The following is a 14,489-nucleotide window of genomic DNA, read 5'->3' as shown; positions in this document are numbered from 1 at the left end:
TAGTCCTGTTACTGTAAACATCTTTCAGAAAATAGTTTCTACAACCCCTTTTAATAAAGTGTGAAATAAAATCTTTCCGTTGTAATGCAAGAATGCATGAATATTTTTGTGTTCTGTTTTGCAGGGAAGGATATGAAACTTTCTTCGATAAGCTAAATGAACATAGTATTCCCGTATTTATCTTTTCAGCTGGGCTTGGAGATGTTCTGGAAGAAGCAATACGCCAGTCTGGTGTATACTACCCTAATGTTAAAGTTGTGTCCAACTTTATGGATTTTGATGAAAATGTATGTTTTGGTTTTGTTTTGTGTACTGTTTGGTCTCTGTATAAGTCATTAGTCAGACCGCACATTGTATCCAGTTTTGGATACCTGTATATAAGGAGGACATGACTAAACTGGAGAGGGTGCAGAGGAGAGCGACAAGGATGAATAATAGTATGGGAGGATTACAGGACCAAGACAGGTTATCAAGCTTTGGGTTATTTAGTTTAGGGAAAAGATGTCTTGGGGGCAATCTGGTCACAATGTACAAATATATTAACCTCTCAAGGACCTACCGGTACATCCTGAGTCTTTTCTCTTTCTATAATGCATCAAAGCGGGTCAGGCCCGGTCGGGACCCATGGCTAATAGCGTGCAGCACTGATCGCGATGCCGCGCGCTATTAATCCTTTAGACGCGGCGTTCAAAGTTGAACGCTACATCTAAAGTGAAGGTAAAACCATGCCGGTTAGCTCAGGGAGCTGTTCGGGATAGCCGCGGCAAAATCGTGGCATCTTGAACAGCTTACGTGACAGCCGGAGGATCCCTACCTGCCTCCATGCTGTCCATTCGCCAAATGACTGCTCAGTGCCTGAGATCCAGGCATGAGCAGTCAAGCGGCAGAATCATCAATCACTGGTTTCCTATGAGAAACCATTGATCAATGTAAAAGATCAGTGTGTGCAGTGTTATAGGTCCCTATGGGAGCTATAACACTGCAAAAAAAAAAATGAATAAAGATGTTTTAACACTTTCCCTAATAAAAGTTTGAATCACCCCCTTTTCCCATTTAAAAAAAAAACTGTGTTAATAAAAATAAACATATGTGGTATCGCCGCGTGCAGAAATGTCCGAATTTTAAAAATATATAATTAATTAAACCGCACAGTCAATGGGGTACGCGCCAAAAAATTCCAAAGTCCAAAATAGTGTATTTTTGGTCACTTTTTATATCATGAAAAAATGAATAAAAAGCGATCAATAAGTCCAATCATCAATGCAAAAATGGTACCGCTAAAAACTTCATATCACGGCGCAAAAAATGAGCCCCCATACGTGGAAAAATAAAGTTATAGGGGTCAGAAGATGACAATTTTAAAGGTATACATTTTCCTGCATGTAGTTATGATTTATTTCAGAAGTACGACAAAATCAAACCTATAAACTAGGGTATCATTTTAATCGTATGGACCTACAGAATAAAGAGGTGTAATTTTTACAAAAAAATGCACTGCGTAGAAACAGAAGTCCCCAAAAGTTACAAAATGGTGTTTTTGTTTTTGTTTTTTCAATTTTGTCTCTCAATGATTTTTTTTTTTCTGTTTCGCCGTAGATTTTTGGGTAAAATGACTGATGTCATTACAAAGTAGAATTGGTGGCGCAAAATATAAGCCATAATATGGATTTTTAGGTGCAAAATTGAAAGTTATGATATTTTTAAAGGTAAGGAGGAAAAAATTAAAGTGTGAAAAAACCCTGGTCCTTAAGGGGTTAATGGACAGTACAGAGATCTTTCTAGTCTTTTTATACCTAGGCTAGTAACCATGACAAGGGGGCATCCTCTACGTCTAGAGGAAAGAAGGTTTCACCATCATCACAGACAGAGATTCTTTACTGTAAGAGCAGTGAGACTATGGAACTTTATGCCCCATGATGTTGTGATGTCTGACTCAATAAACAAGTTCCAGGGGGGTCTGGATGTTTTTCTGGAAAAAGATATATTACAAGTTATAGATACTAGATTTTTGTGGATAGAACAGTGATCCAGAGATTTATTCTTGTAGGAGCCCCATGGACCAGGCTGTTACATCACAAGATCATACATCAGACTTGTTGAATCCCACAACATCATCTGTGTGGAGTTTCTTCACTACTCCTGTCTATCATGTGCCCGATGTCAGACCCACAGAAATGAATAGTAAAAGTGTGGACATGTGATGTAACAGCTGGACCCATTGAACTGGTAAGGTAATTACCAGTGCAACTATTTAGCCAATCCTGATATCTGCCGGGGGTGGAACAAAAAATAAATAAATTATATTCCCAGGAGTGCTACTTTAACTAAGAAGGTACCCTACAGTGTATAAAGCTTTGCTAAGATGAATGGTTTTCCTATTAAGGCTTTATTTTGACCTCTTTCAGGGTGTGATAAAGGGGTTCAAAGGAGAACTGATACATGTTTACAACAAGCATGATGGTGCCTTAAGGAGGACAGAATATTTCAGCCACTTGAAAGAAAACAGTAACATTGTACTACTAGGAGATTCATTAGGAGATTTAACTATGGCTGATGGAGTGCCTAATGTGGAAAATGTACTCAAAATAGGATATCTTAACGATAAGGTAAGTGGTGGCTGCCTTCCTATGTGAGCTGGGTATAACTTCTACTGTTAATTCATTCAGTCATAGGAAAGAATTTATTTTAGCATTAGTGTCCCCAATGTCCATAAAGTTCTTGACGCTCTTGTCCTCATGTGTAAAATGTATAAGCTGTGCATAGGGATTTAAACTAGTAAGTGCTGAAAGTCCAGGGATCCTTGTACAGTTTCAGCTAGCCAGCCACCCCTTAGTCTGTCAGCTCCAGCTAAAGAGCGAACCTATTGTGGCTACTTTAGAGTTAATCAATTCAAAGAAAAAAGCGTATGCAGATCCCAGTAGCAAAAATCTTACAAATTTTATTAGTACCACATGCACAGAAAAAACAAACATTTAAAAGAGCATAAAATGACAATATAGAGATACAACTCCGAGATCACAGAGGTAGGAAGGGTGGGTCTGGCCAGGGATCACCAGGTTCATGAATACATAGCCATAAACAAATTGTAAAATGAGGGAACACAGAAAAGGTAAGTAATATAGTAATGAGCTAGGACAGGATTAGATCCTAGTTAATAGCTCTATAGTAAGGTGCATCAAAAGATAAAATAGTGTCCCCAGTAAATAGGCATAGAAGAGGCTAGAGCCAAGTGTCCCACAACAAGAAATAAAGTGCATAAGTAAAGTACCTAGTGGTGTAGGTGAGAGTAGAGGACCAGACCGCCGTCGCCCGACGTTTCACCAAGGTGGGCTTCTTCCGGGGAAAACTGTAATGGAAAGATTTGCATCTTTTTGGTTCCTTTCTTGGTTTTGGTTAAAAATACTGACCAAAATACGATGTGTGAACAGCCCAACACTGTCCAATAAATGATTTCACCCATTTCTATTGAAAGCGAAATCCTCATTAATCCGAATATGGCAGGCCATATTAACAGTACAGAACATCTGTGCGTGTGCACTTACTGTGATATTTTACTTTGTATTGTCATATTAGGGTATAATAAATGTTTTTCCTTTTTACAGGTAGAAGAGTTGCTTGAAAAATACATGGATTCTTATGATATAGTTATAGTCAAAGATGAAACTCTGGATGTGGCCAACTCCATTCTACAAAAGATTCTTTAATCTGCACAAATGGGGATCCTTCACTTGCCAACAGGGAGGACTCAAGTCAACAGCTTTCTTTTCTTTTATTTAAACCTATTTAACTGAACCATTTGGACTTTGAAAGCACCTTACCTTATAGCACTGTGCTGCTTTATTTAAGTTTTATTGTGTTTTCTGTTTCTGCAATACATCCATCACCTTACGCCTCCGTGAGAAATCTCTTAAATGAACATTATAGTATGGAAATCATTTTGCTGACAACGAATGTAAAGTTGTAAAGATTTGAAATGTTTCTTTATTTTCATATGCACTACTAGTTGTTGTATTTTGTATAAGCATATATGTTTTTGAAGGCCAAAATTAGCATGTTTAAAATGCTATTTGTACAGTCTTTTTACATATTAAAATATCCACTTTATTCACTGAACATATGCATTGAACCTAAACTATATTTGCAAAGAATGTCATACTTCTAGTGGAAAATACCCTGGTTTATACAATGTTTAACCCCTTAAGGACATGCGGCTTAAGTGTACGGCACTGCAAAACGTTACTTTGCACACAACGCTGTACATTTACAGCCGCGGACCCGCCGGTAATGGTGGACATCAGCGATGGCGCTGATGTCTGCCATTAACCCCTCAGATGCCATGATCAATACAGGCAATATCACGGCATCTGCGGCTCTTAAAATGGCTGATCTGATTGCCTGCGGCATTGCCGCGGGGATCAGATCAGCCAAGATGGCAGACGTAGGTCCACTCACCTGCCTCTGTCAGTCTCCCGGGTTCTTCTGCATTGATCTGCCTTCCAGCAGACCAGAGTAGGAGATCGCCCATAATACTGATCATTGCTATGCCCTATACATAGCACTGAACAGTATTAGCAATCTAATGATTGTTATAAATAGTCCTTTATGGGGACTAAAAAAGTGTAAAATAAATGTAAAAAAGCCCCTCCCCAATAAAGTTTTAAATCTCCCCTTTTCCCACCCCATCATGACAGCACCACCAGAGAGATGGACTCCTCCACCAGGGACAGGAAACCTACAGCATAAAAGAAAGCACAGCCCTACCCAGCCTAAGTTTAAGAGCTCACTCCACTAGGGCTATAGCCTCCTCTTGGGCTGAAAGGAGAGGGGCCTCTATTGAGCAAAACTGTAAAGCGGGTCATCGCCACACACTTTTTTTTTTTCTCGGCACTACAGGCACCACTTGGCTGATTTTTCTTCTCTCTTTTGGACGTGACCCCATTTTGGAACTACACCCTTCACGGAATGTAATAAGGGGTACAGTGAGCATTTACACCCCACAGGTGTCTGACATATTTTTTTGGAATAGTGGTCCAAAAATCTGTCAAACACTGGAGGGGTGTAAATGCTCACTGCACCCCTATTACATTTCGTGAGGGGTGTAGTTCCAAAATGGGGTCATGGGGGGTCCACTGTTCTGGTACCATGGGGGCTTTGTAAACGCACGTGGCCCCCGACTTCCATTCCAAATAAATTCTGTCTCCAAAAGCTCCTTCTCTTCTGAGCATTGTAGAACGCCCGCAGATTACTTTACATCCACAGATGGGGTATTTCCGTACTCAGAAGAGATGGGGTTACAAATTTTGGGGGGCATTTTCTCCTATTACCGCTTGGAAAAATGGTAAATTTGGGGAAAAAATGCATTTTAGTGAAGAAAAAAATAATTTTCATTTACACATCCGACTTTTACGAAAAGTCGTCAATCACATGTGGGGTGTTAAGGCTCACTGTACACCTTATTATGTGCCTTGAGGGGTGTGGTTTCCAAAATAGTATGCCATAGGTTTTGTTTTGCTGTTATGGAACCATAGGAGCTTCCTAAATGTGACATGCCCCCCAAAAACCATTTCAGCAAAATTAAACCTCCAAAATCCCATTGTCGCTCCTTCCCTTCTGAGCCCTCTAGTGCACCCACAGAGCACTTTACGTTCACATATGAGGTATTTCCTTACTCAAGAGAAATTGGGTTACACATTTTGGGGGGCATTTTCTCCTTTTATCCCTTGTAAAAATTCAAAAACTGGGTATACAAGAACATGCAAGTGTAAAAAAATGGAAATTTTGAATTTTCTCCTTCACTTTGCTGCTATTCCTGTGAAACGCCTAAAGGGTTAACAAACATTGTAAATATAATTTTGTATACTTTGAGGGGTGCAGTTTTTATAATGGGGTCATTTATTGGGTATTTCTAATATGAAGACCCCTCAAATCCATTTCAAAACTGAACTGGTCACTGAAAAAGTGCGATTTTGAAAATTTTGAGAAAATAATTGCTGCTGAACTTTGAAGCCCTCTGATGTTTTCCAAAAGTAAAAACTTGTCAACTTTTATGATGCAAACATAAAGTAGAGATATTGTACATGTGAATCAATATATAACTTATTTGGAATGTCTATTTTCCTCACAAGCAGAGAGCTTCGAAGTTAAAAAAAAATTCTAAATTTTCTAAAATTTCATGAAATTTTGGAATCTTTCACCAAGAAATGATGCAAGTATCGACGAAAATTTACCAATCAAATTCATAAATAAAAGTATCCCAGAGTTATTAATGCTTAAAGTGACAATGGTCAGATGTGCAAAAAATACTCTGGTCCTTAAGGCCAAAATAACCTTGGTCCTTAAGGGGTTAAACCAGGGGTTTATTCTAAGGGTGCGGTCCCACCTGGCGTATACGCGGGAAATACGCTGCGTATTCCTTGCTCACTATACACACAGGGCTTTCCGGCGGCAGCCCTATGTGTGCAGTGAGTTATGGAGGCAGAGCCATGTGTCACAGTCATGCCAACACACGGCTCCGCCTCCAAAACTCACTACACACAGGACTGCCGCAGGAAAGCCCTGTATGTATAGTGAGCGAGGGAAACGCAGTGTATTTCCCGCTGCTGCCGCAAATTTTGTGCGATGTGAAATACGCTGCGTATATGCCAGGTGGGAACTCACCCTTAATTGTCATATTTGGAGTCAAGGAGGTTTTTTTCCCACATATAATGGGCAATTGGCATCTGTCTAGTCTGGGGGTTTTGCCTTCCTCTGGCTCAACACAGTAGGGTTATAGGTTAACTTTCATAGACTTGTTTCCACCTTACTATGTAAATATCTATTATGGCACTGTATGGCCATGAGAATGATTCTTAAATGTAAAAATGAAAGGGGTAAAATTATTGATGGCCTATCGGCAGGATAGGCGGTCAGCAACAGATCAGTCGGGTGCTGTGTTATAGTAGAGCAGCTCCCATTCCCTTTATTAGGTCATCAATAATTTTACCCCCGAGCACCTCCTCAATACTATGTGGTAGTATCTCACCACAGATGATTGGGAAATATACAAAGAACAGATGAAAACGGCAAAGGGATTCCTTTATTCACATTATTGCCCTACTTGTACGTTATATCTGCTGTAATCCATTCTTAAAGAATTCAAAACATCATTGTCATGTGTAGGATTCAGATTTTACTGCTTTTGCAAAGTGTTAAAAAGAAAAATCCACCGCAGGGTTTCTGTTTATTTATAAAACATGATATTGATACCATTTCATTCAATTATACAGATTTGAACCTATTATTAAGTAGGGTCTCCCTGTGCCCGGCTGCTGCAATTGTTGACCTTAGCAGCCATCCATTACCTAGTGGACATAAAAAGAGAAATGCCATTCATACAATAGAACACACAGCTGTGCTATTTCTAGAGCAGTCCTTTTTACCTATACAATGTTCAATTCGTTTTTTGTTTTTTTTCCCCCTCGTTCAAAGGGTGAAATAGCATTTTTTTCCAACATCACTTTAGACCCAATAGTGAAGCACAATTGTCTGGAGATGAACATTACAGCAACATTTTGGATACCAGGAATCCAATCTGTACATTGGTTCAAAAGTGTATTTATAAGAGAGCATTTCCTAAACCAATTTAATCATTAACTTTGCTTTAAAAATACTGGAGATTGCCTCAATTGGCCGTCAACCAAGTAAACGGGCAAATCCACACGATTTGGAGGTTATTTTCCTGTGGAGAAACTGCTGATTTAGCTGCTGTAGCAAATCCCCCAACAAAGAACCCTAAAATATTTATTGGGTATTATTCTTCATCTGTGAGGGCAATCCAACAGCCGGTCAGAGGACTTCATCCAATATAAAGCAAATGTCATCAAAGGGGTACTCCGGCGAAGAACATCTTATCCCCTATCCAAAGGATCGCAGGGGGGCCCGCTGCTGGGGACCCCTGTGATCTCTGGCAGCAGCGGTGTAGGGAACACGGAAGCTCGGAGCTTCCGTGTTCATGACGGCTGCGTACTAGCCTCCTCCCATAGACATGAATGGAGGGGGCGTTGCGGCTGTGCACAGATGACCGGGGTCCCCAGCGGATAGCGGATAACAACATGTTTTTTGCTGGAGTACCCCTTTAACTAACATGATAGTTCACAGCTTTTGCTTTTAATATGTCCTAGTAAAACTCTGCCAACTGTGTCCTCCTATCCTTTAGCATTTGGTCTGTAGAGTGCAAAATACATAAATAATATACCTGACAATTAAACCGAGCAGCAACACTTAGTGTATCAATATATTATTTCTGTTTGTACTACACTCAGACGTCAGCTTATCATAGTAATGTAATTCCTTATAGTTACTTCACATTACATTCCCTGCCTTTTATCACTTAGTGCCAGTTACTACAAGGTAATACTAGATTTCAAACAAATTGTAGAAAAGTAGAAAAACTTTGTTGCCTGGTATTGCAGCTTTAGGTAGAAAGAGAACATATTTTTCTAATCTCTTATGACAAGAGCGTTTCAAGATGACATCTTATTACGTATCCTCTGTTAGATGTAAAGGGCAGTACTGGGCTATCGTTGGCAGTCCCATAGCGAGAAAATGTGCACATGCTTGACCACCACTCGCTTAATACTCCTCACCTATCTTGTGGATAGATGACAAGTCATAATCTTTGGATAACCTCTTTATAAAAACATTCCTGTCATTTATAGAAACTTTAGACATGTTTTTTTTAGAAATTTCAAAGATTTTGATCACATTGCACCGGAGACCTGCGATGGTGAGTCCTAACCAGCTGATCCGCTACAATCGTGAGCAGCCATAGTAGCATGCTTCCCTCCCCGGACAGCCACTGATTATATTCTATGGAGTCCATCAGTCTGGTCGGCCAGCTGGGTAGAAAAGCGCACTACAATCGCTATTCCTGATAGCAGCGGGTCTCAGGACTGCCATCCACTGCAATCTTAACTTTTGACCAGTCTAGACAACATGACAAAAGTTTATTTTAACGATAGTAAATGCTTAATGCATTATTGCCATAGAGTGGCCTTTCCACGCATTTTGCATGGTATTTTGTATCCGTATTTGTAAGGCAAAAACAGGAGTATAAAGTATTAGGGGCGAAAAAAAGCACCTCTTATCTTTGAGACCCACTCTTGGTTTTGACTTACTCGTAGTGATGCAAAATGCTGACCAAAGTACTTCTATGTGTGAAGCCGTAAAACCTTTTTATGAAATGGAGGCGGTAGAGCTTTCCATGTGTTAGGGGAATGTGGACAGGGTCTGCATCATGACAAACTTTTTTTTTTTTGCTGGTGTTATTGACATTGTACGTACTTATTGAATAGTGTCATCAGTTATATTTAAATGGACATTGCTAAAATCTTGGCAAACATTAACCTTCATAATCTAAACCTTTATAATGTAATGTACTTCATAACAAAATTTGAATCTCCTTATCATAGAAATCATGGTTTACAAAAAAGACTACTAGGGTTTCCCATACATCGAGAACATGGTCCTGTAGCATTAGCATTTTCCCAGCTTAAGTACAGACCGGGAAAAGGTCCAGTAACTGAGGGCCGGTCTAGCACTCGTCTGTGCTCACTCCTGTCCTGTCTATCAGACTGCTATCTGAAAACAGTGAGGAGCGGGTTGCAGAGCAGCCTGCAGTGATTGGATGAAGAGACCCAGCACAACAGACTCAGGGAGGAAGTGAATGCATAGTGAATGAGGGAATGCTCAGTGCTTGCTTCAAACACGCCCCTTCCTGAGCAGGGGATATCAGAATAAGTGAGCAGCAGAATGGAGGGGTTTTTAAGCCAAATACAGAGGCTAGACACAATAGGACATGTAAAGAATTTGTATGGCTAAGTGAGTAACATATATAAGCATTTCTTTATTTTGTCATAAGACAGGTATTCGTTAAATTAGTTAAAAAATAAAAAAAGGGAAGCTTATGAAAATTGGTTCACCCCACAGACCAATGTTAAGAAAGGACAAGTTTTAAGGAATGTAAATTAATATAGCTGCATATAAACAAGACAGCCCTTTTTTTTTATAGAAAGTACTTCTCTATGTCATACTTCACTGATATAGGATGCAAGAAGTTTGACATACAGAAAGTTCTCCCTTCGCACAAACATAGCATTAGATTCTTGTTCTTAATCTTTACAATTTATTGGTTTACTTGTCACCCTCCAACTTAATGTATTTTTTTTTTTATAACTACGAAGCTAGAGAGTAAAATTTTTTTTTTTTTTTGTGAATTACTTACTGCTGCGTGGAGAATAAAAGTAAAGTTGGCTAACTTAAATATAGCGTTTACTTGGGTCATAGTGAACAGACTCCTATTAACTCTTATTAAAGGGGTACTCCGGCGCTAAGACATCTTATCTCTTATCCAAAGGATAAGATGCCTGATCGCGGGGTCCCCCGTAATTCATGTTACGGGGGAGCATGTTCACTCCGGGTCTGATGACTGCCAATCACGGGGCCGGAGTATTGTGACATCACGGCCCCCCCCCCCCCCCCCCCCGTGTGATGTCACTCTCCCCCTTCTCAATGCAAGCCTATAGGAGAGGGCGTGACAGCTGTCATGCCCTCTCCCATAGGCTTGCATTGAGGGGGAAGAGCGTGACATCACACGGGGGTGGAGCCGTGATGTCACAATACTCGAGCCCTGTGATCTGCAGTCATCAGACCCGGAGCGAACATGCTCCGGGGGTTGATGGTAACGGGTTGCTGCCTTAAAGATTATGGGGGTCCCCAGCAAGGCGTCTTATCCCCTATCCTTTGGATAGGGGATAAGATGTCTTAGCGCCGGAGTACCCCTTTAAAACTTACTGTATGGTAAACCATTTTAAAATAGCAATATATAAAGGAATGTCTCAATAGGGCTATGTTAGAACTTGTCTGTAATCACTTTAATGCTGCCTGAAACACATGTATTTGGGGCAGTCCCCAGTGTGTTCTGTCTGCTTCACTGGCCTTGATGGATAGATCTCTCTCTATACCCAAACAGGGACAGATCTATCAATCGAAGTGGGTGGGAAGAATCTGCTGGGGACCATCCTGATGACTTGTGATTTGGTCTGCATGAAAGTGATGACTGGCTCCCTTTAATCACATGTAAGCCATAGCCATATGTGTACTTTATCATACTCTATAAAGTAAGATTCATGTTTACCACAAAACTCTGCAGCATTTGTAGAATTCCCCCCCCCCATGTAGAAAATAATAGAATTAGTCGCATATGATTTTTAGCCTGGACTTAGCCCGTGTATAAGCGAGGAAGGAAAGTAAATTGTTTTGTGAGAGAATATAATCATTGGTTACCATATTTTGGGGATGATATCCATATAAAATGATATAGAGATAAGTAAAAAAAAAAAAATGTTCACCGATTTCAGTTTTTTTTTTTTTTATTGTAAATTGGAACCTGAGATAATATTACTGTTGTAGCTGATAAACCATTCTCCACAAGAATGTTGTATGTGTTGCCTAAATTCTCACATTCAGCAATTCAGTCAGTGATATACATCCCCCACATTCATTCACCGATCTCGCATAATTCTACCTTTACCCTCTCATAAAGCTTTCACAGTGCATGTGGACACAAACCCTTATTAAATATTACAGTTCGTCGTGTCTTTCTTTATCCTCTTGGTCTTTTAATTTAAACTCTGCTTCTGTTATTTTGCCATCTTCATTTCGATCCTGGTTTTTGAACATGTTCTCTATAATCTTGGCAGCATCAAAACCAGGCGCTAGTTTTCCTTTGCCTGATTCCACCTGGGCATAAATATATTCTGAAAACTAGAAGAACAAAGATTGGATTAAACACATCCTTTATCTCATAATAGGCATGATGCTGAGATGTATTAACAAGTTAAGGACACAGGGTACACAGGTACGCCCCATTCCCGTGTCCTGAAGGACTCAGGGTGTACCTGTACGCCCTAATCCAACTAACGGGGTTTAAACCGTTACTACGGGCAGCCAGGACCCACTGCTAACGCCGGGAACCACCGATCGGACCGATGCCCGACATTAACCCTTTATACGCCGCAATCAAAGTTGATTGCGGCATCTAAACTGAAAGTATAACTATCCCGGCAGCTCAGCAGAGCTGATTGAGACTATTGCAACAGAATCGCGATGTCCCGATCAGCTTACTCCTCGTCATCCTGCACAGCAGGCTAGAGCAGCAGAGCGCTGATAACACTGATCAATGCTATGCTATGGCATAGCATTGAACAGTGTATGCAATCAAAAGATTGCATGGTATAGCCTAAGGGGGCTAAAAAAAAGTTAAAAAAATAAGAGAATACATGTGAATAAGCCCCCCCTCCCCCCTATAAAAGTTTAAATCACCCCCTTTTCCTATTTTATAAATAAAATAATGGAAAAAAAAATATATATATATACCATATATGGTACCACTGTGTGCGTAAATGTCCAAACTATTAAAATATAAGGCTAGCTAAATCACACGGTCGATGGCGTACACATAAAAAAATACCAAAGTCCAAAATTGTGAATTTTTGATCACTTCATATACCATAAAAATATTAATAGAAAGCGATCAAAATGTCCCATCAAAACAAAAATGTTACCAATAAAAACTACAGACCACGGCGCAAAAAATAAGCCCTCATATAGCCTCGTTCGCAGAAAAATTTAAGTTCTAAGGGTCAGAAGGTGACAATTTTAAACATACAAATTTTGGTGCATGTAGTTATAATTTTCTTAAAGTAGTAAAATAAATAAAACCTACATAAATTGGGTATCCCTGTAACCGTATGGACCTACAGAATAAAGATAATGTGTAATTTTTACCTAAAAGTGCACTGCATAGAACCGGAAGCCCTAAAAATTAGCAAAATGGCGGTTTTTTTTTTTTTTCATTTAACGCCACAAATAATATTTTTTTTCTTTTAGTAATGTAATGTCATTACAAAGTACAATTGGTAATGCAAAAAACAAGCCCTTATATGGGTCTGTAGGTGCAAAATTGAACGCGTTATGATTTTTAGAAGATGAGGAGGAAAAAACTAAAGTGCAAAAACGAAGCTTGTTTAACCCCTAAAGGACCCATGACGTAACGTTACGTCCCGACACCCTGGGTCTTAAGGACCAAGGACGTACAGTTACGTCATGGGCAGTTCTGGTCCCCGCCGGGCGGGGATCGGACCGGGAAGCCTGCTGAAATCATTCAGCAGGCATCCCGTGCAAATGCCCAGGGGGGTCATCAGACCCCCCCATGTCGGCGATCGCGGAAAATCGCAAGTGAATTCACACTTGCGATTTGCACGATTCCGGGTCATTACGGGTCTATAGTGACCCGGTGACCCGGAATGAAAGGGGGATCGCGGGTGTCTAAGACACCCAGGATCCCCCTGAAGTCATAGGAGTGAGGAGGTCTAGTCGCGACCACCAATAGCAGATCGGGGGCGGGAGGGGGGGTTAACTTTCGCTTTCCCCGTTCTGCCCAACCACTATAGGCGGGGCAGGACGGGGAAACGACGGGGACCGGCGCCGAAGATCCACTTACCGATCCGGGCGGGCGACGGAGATCGGCGGGCGGCGATGACGTGCGGCTGGATCCGACGGAAGCTGGTGAGTTGCCTAGCAACATCTGGAGGGTACAATTTGAGACCATTATACAGTGGTCTCTAACTGTAGCCCTCCAGATGTTGCAAAACTACAACTGCCAGCATGCCCAGACAGCTGTTTGGGCATGCTGGAATATGTAGTTTTGCAACAGCTGGAGGGCTACAGTTTGAGACCACTATATGGTGGTCCCTAAACTGTAGCCCTCCAGATCTTGCAAAACTACAACTCCTAGCATGCCCAAACAACTGTTTGTTGTCTGGGCATGCTGGGAATTGTAGTTTTACAACAGCTGGAGGACCACAGTTTGGAGATCACTTTGCAGTGTTCTCTAAAACTGTAGCCCTCCAGATGTTACAAAACTGCAAATCCCAGCATGTCCAAACAGCAATCAGCTGTCTCGGCATGCTGGGAGTTGTAGTTGTGTACCTCCAGCTATTGCATAACTACATCTCCCAGCATGCCCTTCGGCGATCAGTACATGCTGGGAGTTGTAGTTTTGCAACAGCTGGAGGCAGACTGGTTGGAAAATACTGAGTTAGGTAACAGAACCTAACTGAAGGTTTTCCAACCAGTGTGTCTCCAGCTGTTGCAAAAGTAAAACTCCCAGCATGCACGGTCTGTCAGTACATGCTGGGAGTTGTAGTTTTGAAACAGCTGGAGGTTTGCCCCCCTATGTGAACATACAGGGTACATTCACACAGGCAGGTTTACAGTAAGTTTCCTGGTTCAAGTTTGGGCTGCGGCAAATTTTTCGCCGCAGCTCAAACTCCTAGCGGGAAACTCACCGTAACACGCCAGTGCGAATGTATCCTAAAAACACTACACTAACACAAAATAAAGAGTAAAACACTACATATACACCCCTTACACATATACACCCCCCCCCC

The 14,489-nt window shown here is 40.9% G+C and overlaps 2 protein-coding genes across 3 annotated transcripts in view; one reads left to right on the top strand and one right to left on the bottom strand.

Annotated features, from left to right (window-relative positions):
• NT5C3A (5'-nucleotidase, cytosolic IIIA) overlaps positions 1-4,113 on the top strand; it is a 66,103-nt gene extending 61,990 nt beyond the window's left edge. For both annotated transcript variants that reach the window (XM_056520434.1, XM_056520435.1), the window contains exons 7-9: positions 125-287; positions 2,406-2,606; positions 3,603-4,113. In XM_056520434.1, coding sequence (XP_056376409.1) covers positions 125-287; positions 2,406-2,606; positions 3,603-3,704 — 466 coding nt within the window. In that variant the 3' untranslated portion in view covers positions 3,705-4,113. The remainder of the gene's footprint in view (positions 1-124; positions 288-2,405; positions 2,607-3,602) is intronic.
• Positions 4,114-10,643: 6,530 nt separating this feature from the next.
• FKBP9 (FKBP prolyl isomerase 9) overlaps positions 10,644-14,489 on the bottom strand; it is a 53,822-nt gene continuing 49,976 nt past the window's right edge. Inside the window, exon 11 of the mRNA XM_056520426.1 lies at positions 10,644-11,802. Coding sequence (XP_056376401.1) covers positions 11,620-11,802 — 183 coding nt within the window. The 3' untranslated portion in view covers positions 10,644-11,619. The remainder of the gene's footprint in view (positions 11,803-14,489) is intronic.

Source organism: Hyla sarda, chromosome 5 (assembly GCF_029499605.1).
Source record: "Hyla sarda isolate aHylSar1 chromosome 5, aHylSar1.hap1, whole genome shotgun sequence".
Classification (NCBI taxonomy): Eukaryota; Metazoa; Chordata; class Amphibia; order Anura; family Hylidae; genus Hyla; species Hyla sarda.
The sequence above is the reverse complement of the archived record's forward strand: the minus strand, read 5'-3'. Positions and strand labels throughout refer to the sequence as shown.